The 16,686-nt window shown below is 44.8% G+C and overlaps 1 protein-coding gene across 1 annotated transcript in view; it reads right to left on the bottom strand.

Annotated features, from left to right (window-relative positions):
- Galnt10 (polypeptide N-acetylgalactosaminyltransferase 10) overlaps positions 1-16,686 on the bottom strand; it is a 165,582-nt gene that overhangs the window by 58,075 nt on the left and 90,821 nt on the right. Inside the window, exon 4 of the mRNA XM_048334333.1 lies at positions 4,759-4,925. Within this exon, the coding sequence (XP_048190290.1) occupies positions 4,759-4,925 (167 nt within the window). The remainder of the gene's footprint in view (positions 1-4,758; positions 4,926-16,686) is intronic.

The following is a 16,686-nucleotide window of genomic DNA, read 5'->3' as shown; positions in this document are numbered from 1 at the left end:
GACATTCTTATCTTCAAAGTACTGCCAAAAAGCCAGAAGCAAAGCCGTGGCTCACCTGGTAGAGTAGCCTTCAGCACACAAGCTCAGGGACAGTGCACAGGCCCTGAGTTCAAGCCTCAGGCCCAGAACATACTCAAAAGTTGCTTTTGGAAAGGGCTGGGGTTATTGAGCAGTGGTAGGGCACTTGCTTGGCCTTCATAAGGTCCTGGGTTCTAACACTAGTACTGAAAAAGAGTCAACTATGAAAAACAGAGGAACCTTCCATGTATTTTACACCAAGTGAAAGGAGCAGGTCTGAAAGGACTACCCACTGAATAAGTCAAGGCACACAAAGAGTCTGGAATAATAGTAAAACTAGAGTCGAATGCAGTGGTTGCCAGGGGCAACAGGGAGGAAAGGATGAAGAAGTGGAGCACAGATGTTTCAGGCTGTGAAATGAGTGTGTGATGCCACGATGCACGTCATAATACTGTCCACACACACAGGATGCACACCACCAGGAGCGAATCCCACTATAGACAGTGGATTTTAGGTCACCGATGAACCCATGTAGTGTCATAGACTGTAACAAATACACCACTTTGGAATTATTTTTTTTTTGAGGGGGAGTCAGTATTGGGGCTCAAACACAGGGCCCAGGCATAGTCCCTTAGCTTACTCAATGCTGTTCCTTAGCTTTTTTATACTCTACACTTGAGTTAGAGCTCCAGTTTAAGCTTTTTGGAGGCTCATTGGATATAAAAATCTCACAGAGAGACTGGGAATGTGGCTTAGCGGTAGAATGCTTGCCTAGCATGCATGAAGCCCTGGGTTCCATTCCTCAGCACCACATACACAGAAAAAGCTGGAAGTGGCACTGTGGCGCAAGTGGTAGAGTGCTAGCCTTGAGCAAAAAGAAGCTCAGGGACAGTGCTCAGGCCCTGAGTTCAAGCCCCAGGACTGGCAAAAAAAGCAATCAACAAAACAAATTTTAAAAATGTCTTACAGACTTTCCAGCCCAGGTTGGACTTGAACCATGATCCTCAGATCTCAAGCCTCCTAAGTAGCTAGGATTTACTGGCTTGAGCCGCTAGCATAAGGCTGGGATGGGATTCTGATAATGGAGGAGAGTGTAATTTGGTGGGGAGAGATGGCAGCTCTGTATTGTCAATTCTATTTTTTTTTTGGGGTGGGGGGGAACCTAAATTGTACTTTTTAAAATAACAACAAAGTCTACTTTTAAAAATTAAAATGCTGGCAGGGGGAACAGGGCAGCCTGAATGTTAACAGCAATTTTCTCCAGGTGAGGAAGTCACAAATGGCTCTCCACCCGGTCCGCAAAGCTGTTCTCTCTGCCTGCATCCCACTGAAGCCATGCGTTTGCATTTTGGGGGAAACCCATGCCTTTCTCTTACTCAAGGTGTAGTACTTAGTCTTTCAGACTGAGGTGGGGTTACTGTTGTGCTGGTACTGGACCTTGAACTCAGAGCTTCATGTTTTTGCCTGACTATTTCTATTTAAGGCTGGTCCTCTATCACTTGAGTTACAGCTCCCTTTCGGGACAGTTGCTGGTTATTAAGTCTCATGGAGTTTTCTGCCCAGGCTGGCTTTGACCTGTAATCCTTGGATCTCAGCCTACTGAGTAGCTAGGAATACAGACATGAGTCACATCTCCCAGCTCAGACTGACTTTTTTTTTTTTTTTTTTTTTTTTGCCAGTCCCGGGGCTTGAACTCAAGACCTGGGCACTGTCTCTAAACTTTGCATCACTTGAACCACAACATCACTTTCGGCTTTTTCTGTTTATGTGGCACTGAGGAATCAAACCCAGGGTTTCATGCATGCTAGTCAAGTTCTCTACCACTAAGCCACATTCCCGGCCCCTCACACTGACTTTTAACTGCAGTTTTTGTCTGCAAATTCTTCTCTGATATATCCTGTGGCTCACAGTGCGAAGACCTTCACAAGGTAGATAATATTCCATGGTCTTAAAATTGCCTTTCCTGGAGAAGTTTCTCTCCCCTCCTGTAGGTAAGACTTCAAGCAAAGCACATTTTTTCCCCTCTGTATCCTTAGCAGCCAGCACAGAGTCTAGCATTCAGTTATTTCACAAATACCGTTGAATACATGAATATAAATCGACCTTACTAAGACAAGACAAATGTAGAGAAAACCCAAACAAGCAGCACAAAACTTGCAAAAGGTGAAGAAACTCAAATAATAAAACACAAGCAGGGAATGACCCTTCCACACAATTGTGGTGGTACTGAAAATACACTAAGACCCAAGGCACAGAAGAGATGATAATAAGAACGAGGTATAGCTAGGTGTCAGTGATTCACACTTATAATCCTTGCAACTCAGGAGGCTGAGATCTGAGGGTTGCAGTTCGAAGCCAGCCCAGGCAGGAAAGTCCCAAAGACTCTTATCTCTAATGAACTATCAAAAAAGCTAGAAGTAGAGCTGTGGCTCAAGTGGTAGAGTGCTAGCTAGCCTTGTGCAAAAAAAGCTTAGGGGAAGTGCCCAGACCCTGAATTCAAACCCTAGCACTAACGCACACGCACACACATGCACACACACACACATACACACTCCCCTAAAGTGATAAGGAGAATAGGAGAAATAGAACAAATGAGTGAACAACAGAAAGAAAGACCTCCTTTACTTTTCCTAATAGAAACATGCCCTGCAGGGAAGGAGGGCAGTTGGAGGCGAGGGCTAAAACACCTCCATGTCCTGGAGAAAGGCTCTTCCATTTGAGCTTTGTGAAGCCTCCTAGAGAATGTTGTATTTTGTTTGTAAGCAGCGCCAAAATTCTTTTGAGGTCAGTTTTTGCCTCTACCCCAGTCCTGACACTGCCTGCCCCCAAACTCTGGATCTAATTTCAAGAATTCATCTGCTTCCATTTTGCCTCCTAGCTTAGGTCTCGACCCTTTGCTAAATTATAATTAGTCGCCTTGGGGAACTTGGAGGAGATTCATTTGAGAGGAAAAGGCCTTCTGCTAGTTACAACCCTCCTAGCCTGTAGTTAACATCTATGGTTTTCAACTCCACCGGCTGCCTGTCCTAACAGGGCCCAGAGAAATCTGTCTTTGATGATTGGCCAGCACTTGCTGTATTCCAGACAGGCCTTTCCATAGTTCTGAAATTGTTTCTCCCAAATCTTATTTTTAAAACAATCACTGCTGCTTAAGTTTCTTCCAGGACTGCCTTGAGAATTCTTTCTTGGAACAAGAATAATAATGATTGCTTTTCTGAGAAATGCAGGTTACAAAATCTGACCGCTACATACCTAGGACTAAAGAGTGTGAGGTACAGAGTTCTCTCCTGGGCACTGGGCCCAATTCACAGGGACCCCAGTTTTTATTCCCATCTGTAAAGTGAGACATGAAGCATTTATTTAGCTTCAGAGTCTGATTCTCCTACTCCTGACTCCCATGCAGCTGGGATTATAGGCATGCACAACCAGACTTGGCTCTGAGGAGTTTATTAGGATGGGAGGATGGTCCCACCGTGAACTAACAGTTTTGCTCTCTGGAGAAACAAAGGCTTTGGAGAGTGTAATTTTTACTACCTGGACCTTTTCTTTGGTTGATGCATTCTTTTTGGAGGGAGAGCCGTGGTGATAGATTTATCACTGAGAAAAATGCTGAGGAAACTGCATATTAGAGATGTAAAAAGCATCTGAGTCCAGGACAATGGTTTGGACAACGAGGTGGTTTTTTGCACCAGATCTGGCTTTCAGCCAATGGGGAAGTCACATACTGACAGGTCCCCTGGGGAACAGGAAGGCGTTTACATGTCTGCAAATGGGTCACCAGAGGCTGAGGGACAGGGCTATGCTAGAAGCCTGGGGTTCTCACCCTTCCACTACAACCAGCCAACCATGTGCTCTTAGATTTGCATATTGTGCTAGGCTTGGTGTCCAGTTTGCAAAATGATCTCAGCCTCCTGAGTAGCTAGGAGTACAGGGGTGAGCCACCGGGGTCTGGCTGGGCTAGTTTTTCCATGTACGCCATGGTGTGACAAACCCTGTAAGTGCTCACTCGATACCCCTTAGCCTCCTCTCATTCCTTCCTCCACTACCGACACCGAAAAAGAAAACTCATGTTAGTAGCCACTTGTGCAGATGGGGCAGTCAGATGTCAGAGCTCTGAGGAGGCTTTCTAGAAATGGAAGAGAAGGAGGAGGAAGAAGAGGAAGAGAAGGAAGTTGTGGCTATGTATTTGTTGCCCTTTTCCCCTTTTGTGGCCTGAAGGCAGACTTTCCACAGCTTCAGCAGCCATTTGGTAACCATGAGGATGGAAGTACAGAGACAAAAACTGCCCTTTTTGGAGCTGGGAATATGGCCTAGTGGTAGAGTGCTTGCCTCGTATACATGAAACCCTGGGTTCGATTCCTCAGCACCACATATATAGAAAAGGCCAGAAGTGGCGCTGTGGCTCAAGAGGTAGAGTGCTAGCCTTGAGCAGAAAGAAGCCAGGGATAGTGCTTGGGCCCTGAGTTCAAGCCTCAGGACTGGCAAAAAACAAAACAATATAATATAATAGCTTTGCATAGCCAAGTTGTACCAAGCTGAGATCTCACTACATTCTCACACCAATTAAAAACAATCCACATGGAGGACTGTGGTAAAGACAGAAGGAGATGATGTGGGCACAGCGCTTGATGCTCAGGCATGTAGCAAATTTTCAGTAAATCAAGTCCCCATCCAGAGACACTGTGTAAGAAGTCAGTCACTGGATGGAGCAGGCCAGGAGGCCGGTGGGGCAGGTCCTACCTCGGTCACTGAAGTCATCGACCAGTACAATCTCAGCGACCAGCTCCGGGGGCGAGCGGTTCAACACGCTGTGAACGGTCCGCAGGATGGAGGACCAGCCCTCGTTGTGGAAGGGGATAATAATGCTGGTGTTGGGGAGCGTCTCCAGGTAGCGTTTGTTGTTGCAGCTGTAGGGAGACACGTGGAGAGGAGAGGATGAGGACAGGTTTTGATCATTCTAGGTGTCATTATTCAGCTCCCCTCCGGCCAGGAACAAGTCTGACACTACAGAGCCCATTCCCTTTCTAGCCATTAGGGAACAGGAAGGCCAGGGAGACCTCATTCATCACACAGATTTCTTCTCTTTGGTATTCTAGAACTCTGGCTCTACATTGGGATATACAGAAAAGACTCCCTGCCCTTGTACAAAGTCACAGGTCCACAAGGCGAACAGTTCCTCAGCAACACTGACCTTCTTTCCACCTGTGATTGTGATTTCCAGGAAAGAGAGGATGTCTTGGCCTGTGTTCCTGGCATGGAACCACTTCTAAAGCCTTTATCATTTCCTGAGCAAAAGAGGTACTGGTGACTTGTTAGTTTTAATATCTGAAGACAGGCACTACTGGCTCACACCTGGAATCCTAGCTACTCAGGAGGCTGAGATCTGAGGATTGTGGGTCCAAGCCAGCCAAGTAAAAGCTCAGGGATAAAGTCCAGGCCCTGGGTTCAAAATCCAGGACTCTGTCTCACACATACTCTCTCACACAAGCTCTGGCCTACCCCACCTGAATCTGAATCAGGGTGGGGTGTACACTGGATACTATGTGTGACTGTGACAGTCCTAGGGCTAGAACTCAGGGCCCAGAAGCTTGTCCCTTTTTTGCTCAAGGTTAATGTTCTACCACTTGAGCCACAGCTCCATTACTGGCTTTTTTGGTGGCTAATTGGAGATCAGAGTCTCACAAACTTTCCTACCCTGGCTGACTTTGAACCTTGGTGCTCAGTTCTCAGGCTCCAGAGTAGCTAGGATTATAAGCATAAGCCACCAGCACCCAGCTTAACAGTAAGTATCTTACTAAGCCCTATGGATGATTCTGATGCCTCACTCAAGTTTAAGCATCACTGAACCAACTTATTCCCATTCCTAACTGTAGAAAGGGTTCTCTGGTGGGTAAAATGAAAGGGATGGGTGGGGCTGGAAGAGATGGAGGTGAGAGACGGAAGGGGTGACACTGACCAAGATTCACTGTACCCACAAACTGATATGATGAATTGAAGCCTTTTTTTTTTTTTTGCCAGTCCTGGGGCTTGGACTCAGGGCCTGAGCAATGTCCCTGGCTCCTTTTTGCTCAAGGCTAGCACTCTGCCACTTGAGCCACAGCGCCACTTCTGGCCGTTTTCTGTATATGTGGTGCTTGGGAATCGAACCCAGGGCCTCATGTATACGAGGCAAGCACTCTTGCCACTAGGCCATATCCCCAGCTCCTTGAAGCATTTTTGTACATCTGCTTAAAGATAATAAAAATGAATATACATATATGTATATATATTTAATAAAAAGGGTGCCCTGGGCCTGGATTCTGAGAAGCACTATATGGAAGGGACACAGGCAGGATGGGTGAGGTCACTGACCCCAGTGTGACTGCCTCCAAGGCTCAGATTATTTCCTGGGATCCCTGGAGCAGAGCCTGCCTTTCAAAGTTCCCTGGCTTGAGATAAGGACTTGTCTCTCCAAGAGTGACTAAGTATCCACTACGAGCTCCTGTGCTGAATGCTTGGTCTCCCGAGCAAGCAGTGTTTGGAGGAGGAAGGGCTTTGGAGAAGGGACTGTACCTTGAGGGCTCTGCCTTCATCATATTAATCCACTGGTGGATTCACAATTGTGTGTGTGTGTGTGTGTGTGTGTGCGTGTATACTAGGGAGCTTGACCTCAGTGCTTGAGCACTGTCTTTTACCTTTTTCACTCAAGGCTGCTGCTGGTTAAATGGAGAGAAGACTCTTCACACTTTCTTCCCTGGACTGGATTTGAACCACAGTCCTCGGATCTCAGCCTCTTGAGTAGCAAGCAAGGATTGCAGGTGTGAGCCACAGGAGGCTGGCTTGGATTCATAATCTTTTTGGAAAGGATGAAAAAACTTAAGGGTAGGGCCTAACTGGGAGGCAAAGGGTCACTGAGGGTTCTTCTCATGGGCTTTGTCTCGGGTTCCTTACTCTCCGTATCTCCTGGGAAACCACGAGGTGAGTAGCTGTTGTCCACCACCAACAGTGACACCAACCTCACCTCAGGTCCAGCAACAGGAAGCCAGCTGACTGCAGACTCAACTCTCCAAAGCCAGGAGCCCCGATAAATCCTCTTTTGAGCTGCATCTCCCAGGTATTTATCACACTGAAGACTGACTGGCCCATTGGTCATCAATTATGCACTCGAACAATTTCACCATTGCAAACATGTTCTCAATCTATTTGTATTATCTTTTAGGTCTCAATTCTACATGAAAGAAAAGATCCAATCTTTGTCCTTTGGAACCTGGCTTTTTTTTTTTCTGCAAACAACATAATTTCAATCTTCTTTCTGGCTGAATAATACTCCACTGAATGTATAAACTACATCGTAAAAATGGCAATCAGGGGCTGGGGATATAGCCTAGTGGCAAGAGTGCCTGCCTCGGATACACGAGGCCCTAGGTTCGATTCCCCAGCACCACATATGCAGAAAACGGCCAGAAGCGGCGCTGTGGCTCAAGTGGCAGAGTGCTAGCCTTGAGCGGGAAGAAGCCAGGGACAGTGCTCAGGCCCTGAGTCCAAGGCCCAGGACTGGCCAAAAAAACAACAACAACAACAACAACAAAAATGGCAATCAGATGTAGGGCATCTAGGCTGCTTCCATAGCTTGGCTATTTGTGAACAGTGCTACACTAAACATGGATATGCAAGTATCTCTATTGTGTTCTGACATACACTCCATCAGATAAACGTTCAGGAGGGATACTGGTGAATCATACAGTCATTTTATTGTTCGGTTTTTGAGGAACCTCTAGATTGACTTCCACAATGGTTGTACCAGTTCTCAATTCTGACCAACAGTGTATAAATGTTTCTGTCTAACATCCTGACTAGCATTTGTTGTGTTGTTGTTTGTGGCCATCATTCTAAGTTTTATTTTAGTTGTATTTCCTCTCTGATCAGGGATGTTGAGCATTTCTTCACGTGTCTATTGACCATTTGTATTTCTTCTTTTGACATGTGTTTGTCTGGTATATTGGCCCCATTTATTAATTGGGCTAAGGATTCTTTGAGAGTATAGTTTTCTGAACTCCCTGTATATTCATTCTGGTTAGCAATCCTTTGTTAGATAAATAGCTGAACAAGATTTTCTCCCTTCTATCATCTGTCTCTTTGGTCTAGTGACCACTTGCTGTACAAAAGTTCTTTTAGTTTGATGCAATCCCATTTGTCAATCCTTACTCTTACTTGCTGGGCTGTAACAGCTATTCTGGAGTTCTATTCAGGAAGTTATTGCCTCTCCCATCTTCTCTGTGATTTCCTGAAGCAGTTCCAGGTCTTAGACTGAGGTCTTTGAACTGCTTTGAGTTGGTGATAGTACATGATGAGAGGCAGGGTGCTGGTTTCAGTCTTTTCCATGGTAGCATAACCATTTTTAGAGAAAATTGGTTCTGCCTGTCTGTGAGCATGGAAGGTCTTTCTATCTTCTAGTGACTCCTTTCATTTCTTTCTTCAGTGATTGATAGCTTTTGCTGTACAGATCTCCCACTTCTTGGTTTAAATTTATTCCTAGATGTTTTATTATTGTGGTGGTACTGAGAACTAAATTCAGGGCCTCAGGCCCTCCAACACTTGACCCATGCCTCCAGCCCCTTTATCTTGGTTATTTTTTATATAGAGTCTCTCTTCTCCTTCTCCTTCTCCTTCTCCTTCTCCTTCTCCTCCTTCTCCTTCTTCTTCTCCTTCTTCTTTTTGCTGGTCCAGTGGCTTGAACTAAGGGCCTGGGCACTGTCCCTGAGCTTTTGTGCTCAAGACTAGCACTCTACCACTTGAACCACAGGTCTACTCGCCACATTTTGCTGATTAGTTGAAGGTAAGAGTCTCATGGACTTTCCTGTTCAAGCTGGCTTTGAACTGCAATCCTCAGATATCAGCCTAATGATAAGCTAGAATGAGCTACTAGGACCAGGCAGATCTCACTTTTTATGTCAAGCCTGGCCCGGGTAGGGACTTACTCGGTCTATCCCCTGCCACTGGAGATGACAGATGTCACTGGCTGAGATACAATCTCATAAATTCTTATGCCCAGTTTAGCTTTAAACTATGATCTCTGGACCTTTGCCTCCCCTCCCATGTAGCTGGGATTATAGGCCTGAGCCACCATTGCCCAATGATACTATTTTGAGGCTATTATGAATATTTTTTTTCCTGATTTCTTTCCAAGTTGATTCATCGTTGATGTGTAGAACAACTGTTGATTTTTGTGTAGTCAGTTTGGTAAACTGCTACTTTGCTCCAAGTGTTTATCTAAAAGGTTTGGTGGAATTTTTAGGGTCTTTTAGGTTTATCACCTGCAAATAGAGATAGTTTGATTTCTTTCTTCCTTATGTGAGTCTCCTTTACTTCCTTCTCTTGCTTTATTGCTCTGGCTTGGAATCCTAGTCATATGTTGAATAGGAGTAGAAAACATGGTTATCCTTGTGTCCTTCCTGATTTTACAGAACATAGTTTCCTTGGGGTGGAGGTCTGGCTTACTTGGTAGTCTTAGTCAATAAGCAAAAGCATCAGGTACTGAGTTTTAGTCCCCGTCTCAGACCAAAAGAAGAAAAGATAAAATGGCTTCAGTTTTTCACCATTTAGTATGATTTTAGCTATAGCTTCGTTGTATATGGTTTTTATTATGTTGAGGTACGGTCTTTCTATTCCTAATTTTTTCGAGCTTTTGTCATGAAAACATGTTTACTTTTGAAATCAGCCTTGACTGAAATGAGAACAGCTATTCCTCCTTGTTTTTGACCTCTGCTTGTTTGGTATATCTCTTCCATCCTTTTCCTTTTAGTTTGTGTGGGTGTTCTGTGTATGTGTGTTTTTGTTTTGTAGAAAACAAATGGTCAGATCCTGATTTTTAATGTAATCAATCGATTTGTGTCTCTTTACTGGAGAGTTAAGCCTTCTTACATTTAGCATACAGAATGAGAGGTACCTTCTTTCTCCTGTGGTTCTGTTTCTTTAAAAAAAAAAAAGTCCTATTTTTCCAGGTTAACTCTAGTATCGTCTGTTTTCTTTTTTCATCATTACTCATCTTTGTGTTATGTTGCTCTGCTGGGCTAAGCATGTTTGATATTTTCTTAGTACTTATGTATTTTCCATTCTCCTTTTTAACCAGAAAATACTTGCTCAACAAACAGATGATGAATGATTTCAGCCAGCCTTTACCACTCCACCCACACTCTACATTCTCTCATTTCTCCTGCTCTGCACATGTGGCAGTGCTTCTCTTACAGAAAATGATCTGGTCCCGGGGTGGGAGCCGTAGCCAGAGAGGAGGAGGGGCATCGTTGGTGTCACACCACACAATGAGCTCTGGCTCAGGACAGTTGGTGCCTAAATAGAGAGAGGGGACTGCTTTGGGGCCCTGAAGAGGAGACCTGAGGCTCAGGCAGGCTCAAAAAGAACACGTCCACATTGTCTCCAGATGAAAGCAGGTTAGCATTGCCCGTTTCAAGACATCAAGCTTTAATTCCCAGAACCTATGGAAATATTTCCTCGCAAAGCAAAGGGATTTAACAGATGAGATTGAGGTCAAAGACCCTGAGATGGGTTTGAGGATCCAGACTATCTAGGAAGCTCTAGTGTAATCATAGGGGTTTCTGAAAGTGCAGACCCGTGTGTCTGGTGACCAAATAGGAAGGAGAAGAGGAATAAAGATTTGGAGTTTGACTGGCTGAGCTGCCAGCACCAGCTCTGCAGATGGAGGAAGAGGGTTGGATGTTAAGGATAGTGGCAGCCTTTAGAAACTGGACCAAGTCCTCAGGGCCAGTCAGCAAGGGTACTGGAGCTTCAGTCCTTATGACTATGACCTCCAAAGATGAGCAAGCCCCTAGAGGTATACAGCCTTGCCACTGTATTTCTTTTGTAGCCCAGGGAGCCCATGTTAATCTTGTGACCTACAGAACTGTAGAGACAAGTCTGTGTTGTTTAAAATGGTAAAAGTAAATTGTACATTGTGTTAAGATCCTGCATGTATGGTGATTTTTGTGGTACTAGAGAAAACCACTACTCTAAGAGTCATTCTCCAGACCTGTCTTTTGTCCAGTGCGTGATTTGAGTTGCCAAATATAAAAAAAGTGGAAGATCATACACAAACCCCATCTGCTTTTCTCCATCCTTCCCTCCTTCCTTCCATCTCTTTCCTTCTCTCTTTTTACTCCCTTCTTCCTTCCTTTCTTCCTCTACCCTTTCTTCTCTCCCTTCTTTTTCTTCCGCTGGAGACTGATTCCAAGTCCTTGGTCATTCTAGACAAGTGCTCCAGCACTTGATCCATGTCTCCAGCTCTGTTGCTTATATTTCTTTTCTTTTTTTTTTTTTTGGCCAGTCCTGGGGCTTGGACTCAGGGCCTGAGCACTGTCCCTGGCTTCTTCTTGCTCAAGGCTAGCACTCTGCCACTTGAGCCACAGCGCCACTTCTGGCCATTTTCTGTATATGTGGTGCTGGGGAATCGAACCCAGGGCCTCATGTATACAAGGCAAGCACTCTTGCCACTAGGCATATCCCCAGCCCCTTGCTTATATTTCTTGTTTTTAGATAGGGTCTCACTATCTTTGTCTAGGCAGTCCTGTGGCCACTCACGATCCTCCTAACCTCTGCCTCCTGAATAGCTAGGATTACAGGTATATATCATCACACTTGGCTCTCTAGCTCTTAAAAATATGGGCAACACTACCCAGATCCTTTATAAAGGCAGTGATGAGCTACAGGTGACAGTGGATGGGCCTCTCGGTGGAGGCAGGTGCTATCTGAAACTCTGCCCCCCCCCCCCATAACTGGTGCAAACTCCCAGTAGTCTTAGTTTGAGGCTGCTTCACTCCCTCATAAGACTTCCCAGGATTCTAGACAGACTGGATGGCGTTTGAGAGCCCATAAACAAACAAAATTATTTTTTAAAAAGATATCATAAGAGAGATTCCAAAGAGTGGTGAGGAGCTTCCTAGGGGAAAGGTGTGACATTTTAGGATGATACATAGTCCTTTGTGTCCCATGGGGCCGTGGTGGCCATGTAACTCCCCCCACCCCCTGAAATGCACCCAACAGCACAGTGGGCTCAGAGAGAGGGATGGGTGGAAATGTGACCAAGTGGGGAGAGTGTTCATTATAGAATTTAGACCCTGGGAACATGGTGCCTACCTTACAGCCCTTTCCATTTTTCTGTATGTCTGAGAATTTTCAGAAAGAAATATTGAAGGAAAAGAACTGGCTGGTTCTGTAGGCTTCATTTCAAATTCTAAAGCCTGCTGGAGGCATCAAGGGAAGTGGCAAAGGGCAGATGCACCTCATCTCCACCACGTGACCTGCAGGTCATGGCAGGAGGTGGCACCAGACTTCTGGCTCTGAGCTCATCTCCATGTGTGTGAAGTGGATTCTGAATCCTCGTGGCCTCCTCTGCATGGCCAAGCAGTCTCTGGCTTTGGGGCACTTCCAGCTTTCCTTCATGTCGCCTCTGTTCTTCCACCTTGCTGGTCTTTCCCATCTCTCCAGGCGCTCTGATCACGTCAGCTAGTACTCTCTGGAAAACTTCCAGTTCATTATGCTGACTTTCACAAATAAATAAAAGCATCTCTTCTTTAAAAAAAAAAACCTCCCTCTCCTTTAACTTGGTCCTCTGCAGCTGTGAATGACAGGTGCTATCTGGTTTCCTACAGAAGTACCTGCCTTCTATCTAATTTCACAGGAGGTTTGCTCTTATTGCAGCAGTCGGGAGGTATGTGCTATAATAAGTTGCCCAAAGTCCAGCTGTTACCCAGCAGGCAGCTGGACTCTGTCCAGCCCCAGAGGTGGTCCTGGGCCCCATAGGCTGCTAGGAGATACATAAACACCATACAGCATGAAGGGACATAGACAACATTAAATTTACTTCTAATTTAATTCAAGATTATTCAGACCTCAAAAAAAAAAAAAAGACTCAGCTTGGATCGCAGCCTTGAACATCCATGTGCTCCATCCCCACATCTTTGCTATGTTTCACCCTCTTGTATCCACTCATTTACTAAACGAACACGAAGCTGCCCCCTTGATTTTTTTTCCATGAGTAATGAATACTCTTCTGTTTGTCCCTAGCTTGGTAAAGGTCCTTCGTCGAAACACAAAATCATAGCACATGCCCAAACGATTCTCTCCAATATCCAGCAGAGACCCTTGCCTCACACACAGGAGTGAGGAAGACTTTTCTGCCTGGGCTGGCTTTGAACTACAATCATTGGTTCGCAATCTCTTGAGTAGTGAGGATCACAGGTGTGAGCCACCAGCACCTGGCTCCTAGAGCTGTCGTGGATAATAAACAACAAAAAATTCCTTTCAGAAGCCTTTGGGAAGTACTTCAAAGAATATGGTGCCCAAATAGAGGAGTAGGGGCCCACTCCCATTGTACAGACGCTGGTATGGCTCCCACAGCCAGGGAGCCAGGCATTATCCACACATGCCTGATGGATTACAGAAAATATTTTCTCCTATCCTCTCATCTGTGCCATAGTGAAGTTTGTACAAGACACTTCGGTGGCGTTTGGATTTTGTGAGTGGGGGACTTGAACTCAAGGCCTAGGCACTGTTCCTGAGTTGTGATCCTGAGCATTCTACTACTTAAGCTACAGCTCCACTTCTGGCTGTGTGTGTGTGTGTGTGTGTGTGTGTGTGTGTGTGTGTGTGTCTGTGTGTCTGTGTGTCTGTGTGCTTAACTGAGGATAAGAGGCTCATGGACTAAGAGGCTTGTGGACATGCCCACAGCTGGCTTTGAACCGAGAACTCAGGGCTTTAAGTAGCTCGGATTACAGGCATGAGCCACTGATGTCTGGACAGAGTTTGGAATATTTTATTTTGTTATTATTGGGGGTTCTTTTTGGACAGGATTTGCTATGTAGTCCAAGCTGACCAGGAACTCATGCTACTCCTGCCTCAGCCTACGATTACAGGCCTGTACTGCACAGCTGGAGTTGAGAATCTCAACAACTACGATGTATGTGATAAACATTCTAACCTTTGCAGTACAATTTAGAGTTCAATATTTCAACATTTAAATTTTATTTCCCAAGCGTGGAAAAAAACATCAGTATAAACTATGTAACTTGTGGGCAGGGATGGAGGAGGAGTAGAGGAAAGGGTGACATTATCCATAAAAGAAATGTATAGATGGCCCGAACTGTGAAATGGTAACCCCTCTGTATAACATTTTAATACTAACAATAACATTTTATTAAAAAAAAATCTGAACGAGTTTGGCCTTTCCTAAACTGAGTACCGTTCCTTGACATGACTTTTGTTCTAGAAAGGTAAGATATGGCTCCATCAGGTATGGGGACACTGAAGTGGATGGAGGATTTAATGCCAGCTGTCAGTACAGATGTTAAGTGGTTCTTTCAGAATGAAGACGCGCCAACCTCAGAACCATCACTAAGGAGGGAATCTGGATTTGACTTGCAGTATTTGCTCTGCACAATTCTGCCCTCTCAGTATAATGCTGGCTGGACCACTAAGACATCATGAGCAATTTCCATCAGGACACACAGCTCTTCGTCATGTCTCTGCTCCACACCTAAAAGCAAAGTGTACTCCTGGGACCACAAGGGTGAGGTTTGTTTGGTTTCTGTTCTGACCTATGTTATAATGAAAGTACTCCAAGCTTTGTCTTCCAATACACTTTTCTGTAAATAGGAATTATTGTTAGCCCCTTCTCATGGAAATGAAATCTAACACCCCCTTCTTTGCCAAGCAGACAATAATTCTGAATTGTTCCACTCACCAGATGGGGCCTGGCGGGAAATGATTTGTGTGGGGAAATGAGGCAGAAAGACAGCTATTGTTTTTAGGCCACATGCGCAGCCCAACCCTCAAACCCAATGACAGCCACGGAATAATACAATGGCTGGAAGCACCGGGATTCTCATCTTGTTTGTGCTCCTTGATTTACAACTGAGGAAACTGAGGCCCAGAAAGGGGGTGGAATCTTCCCAGGATCCCAGAGTAAGAAAGCATGTCTACATCTCAAATGGTGTCCATTGGTACAGGGTAAAAAGTAAGATCAGACACCCACCAGTGGCTCAGGCCTGTAATACTAGCTACCCAGGAGGCTGAGATCTGAGGATCTCAGTTGGAAGCCAACCTGGACAGCAAAGTCCAATTAGCAGAAAAAAGTCCAACTTCTCATCACTTTCCCTCAAGATAAAAATGCTTGTCTCTCCTAAAGACGTCACAAGTGATGCTTTCCACAGGCTCAAATGTCACTCAAGGCAGGCAGCTGGCAGGAGGAACTCTGGTTAATAAACGCCACACAGGAGGGCTAAACTAACAACTTAAGAACCACATCTCAGGTCCCAGGTAGATAGCAAGTGCCAGGCAAACATTCATGAGGAAATTGTCTTTAAACATTCAAGGGTGAGATAAGCCATGAAAAAAAAATACATTCCAGGATGCTGTGCCACACAGTCTCTCGAGCAAAGAACCAGAAACCATGTGGATGCCTGACTGCCAAGGACAGCTCAACAGAATGTTCAGAGAAGTATTACGCGGTTGTCAAAAATGTCTTAAAAGGCAGTCATCGCCTACTGACAGAAGATACTTGAAGAATAAAATGCGTACCGTTAAGTACACTTTAGTAAAACAAAACCTTAAACCCCACTTCTCTACGTATATAAGGTGTATGAGCAGAGGAAATTAAAAAAAAAAAGACAGTCTAACTTGTTACCACTCACTAACTGAGCAGAGTTAGGAAGCTAAGTGTTTGGGGAGCATAAGGGAGAGGGACTATTGATTTCTTGTCTACTTAGGAAAGGAACCCAAAGGTGCAAGGCCTCTGATGCTGTAACTTTTATCAAAATGAAAAAGCAAAAAGGTTGAGAAGATGTACAACCAGGAGGGTTGTCATATTGGATTCCAGCCATCAGGGCTCCTCAACTATGCTGTTGTGGTTGTCTTCCCATCACATTGCCCAATTTCATATTAATAAAGAAAAGGGAATTCACAACTTGGCCCAGTCATTCTTTTATTTTTCCTCCAACCCTTTCAAGATCAATGCCACTTACAATCAAACTCATCCCTGTAATCAATTTTACTGAATGTCCCAAGATAAGCGTCCTTTACTTTCAGTAAGCTGAGTGGGATGTAAGTGGAGGAACTTACTGCTGGTGTTGGCTAGATTTACCTAGCTAATTCGACTCAGGGGGCCTTCATGAACAGACAATCAGAATTTACCAACATCTCCTCTTTCTCTAAGACATGAGTCTCAGTCTGGAGTGGATGCAGTCTGGATTTAGGCTTAAGTCTTTGGTCTTCTCACTGTGTCAGTTAGAGCCAGAAGCTGAACTTCCCCAAGGTTCGGTGTATATGTATCTGTAAAATAGACCTATGGGCCAGTGGCTCAGGCCTATTATCTTAGCTACTCCAGAGGCTGAGATCTGTGGATAAAGTTGAAGGCAGCCCAGGCAGGAAAGTCCATGCGATACTTATCTTGAAAAGTAGCCAGAAGTAGAGCTGTGGCTCAAGTGGTAAAGCACTGCACTAGTAGCCTTGAGGGAAAAATAATGCTCAAGGACAGTGACCAGGCCCCAAGTCACAGGATAGCACCAAAAAAAAAAAAAAATAGTAAGAAACAATGTTGAGCATAAAGTAAACAAAATTATCATCTCACAAAAACACAAACTGAAAACAAGTAAGATAGATAAAGTGCCAGCACAAAACATG

This window comes from Perognathus longimembris, chromosome 25, assembly GCF_023159225.1.
Source record: "Perognathus longimembris pacificus isolate PPM17 chromosome 25, ASM2315922v1, whole genome shotgun sequence".
Taxonomy (NCBI): domain Eukaryota; kingdom Metazoa; phylum Chordata; class Mammalia; order Rodentia; family Heteromyidae; genus Perognathus; species Perognathus longimembris.
This window is presented reverse-complemented; position numbering and strand designations above follow the sequence as displayed.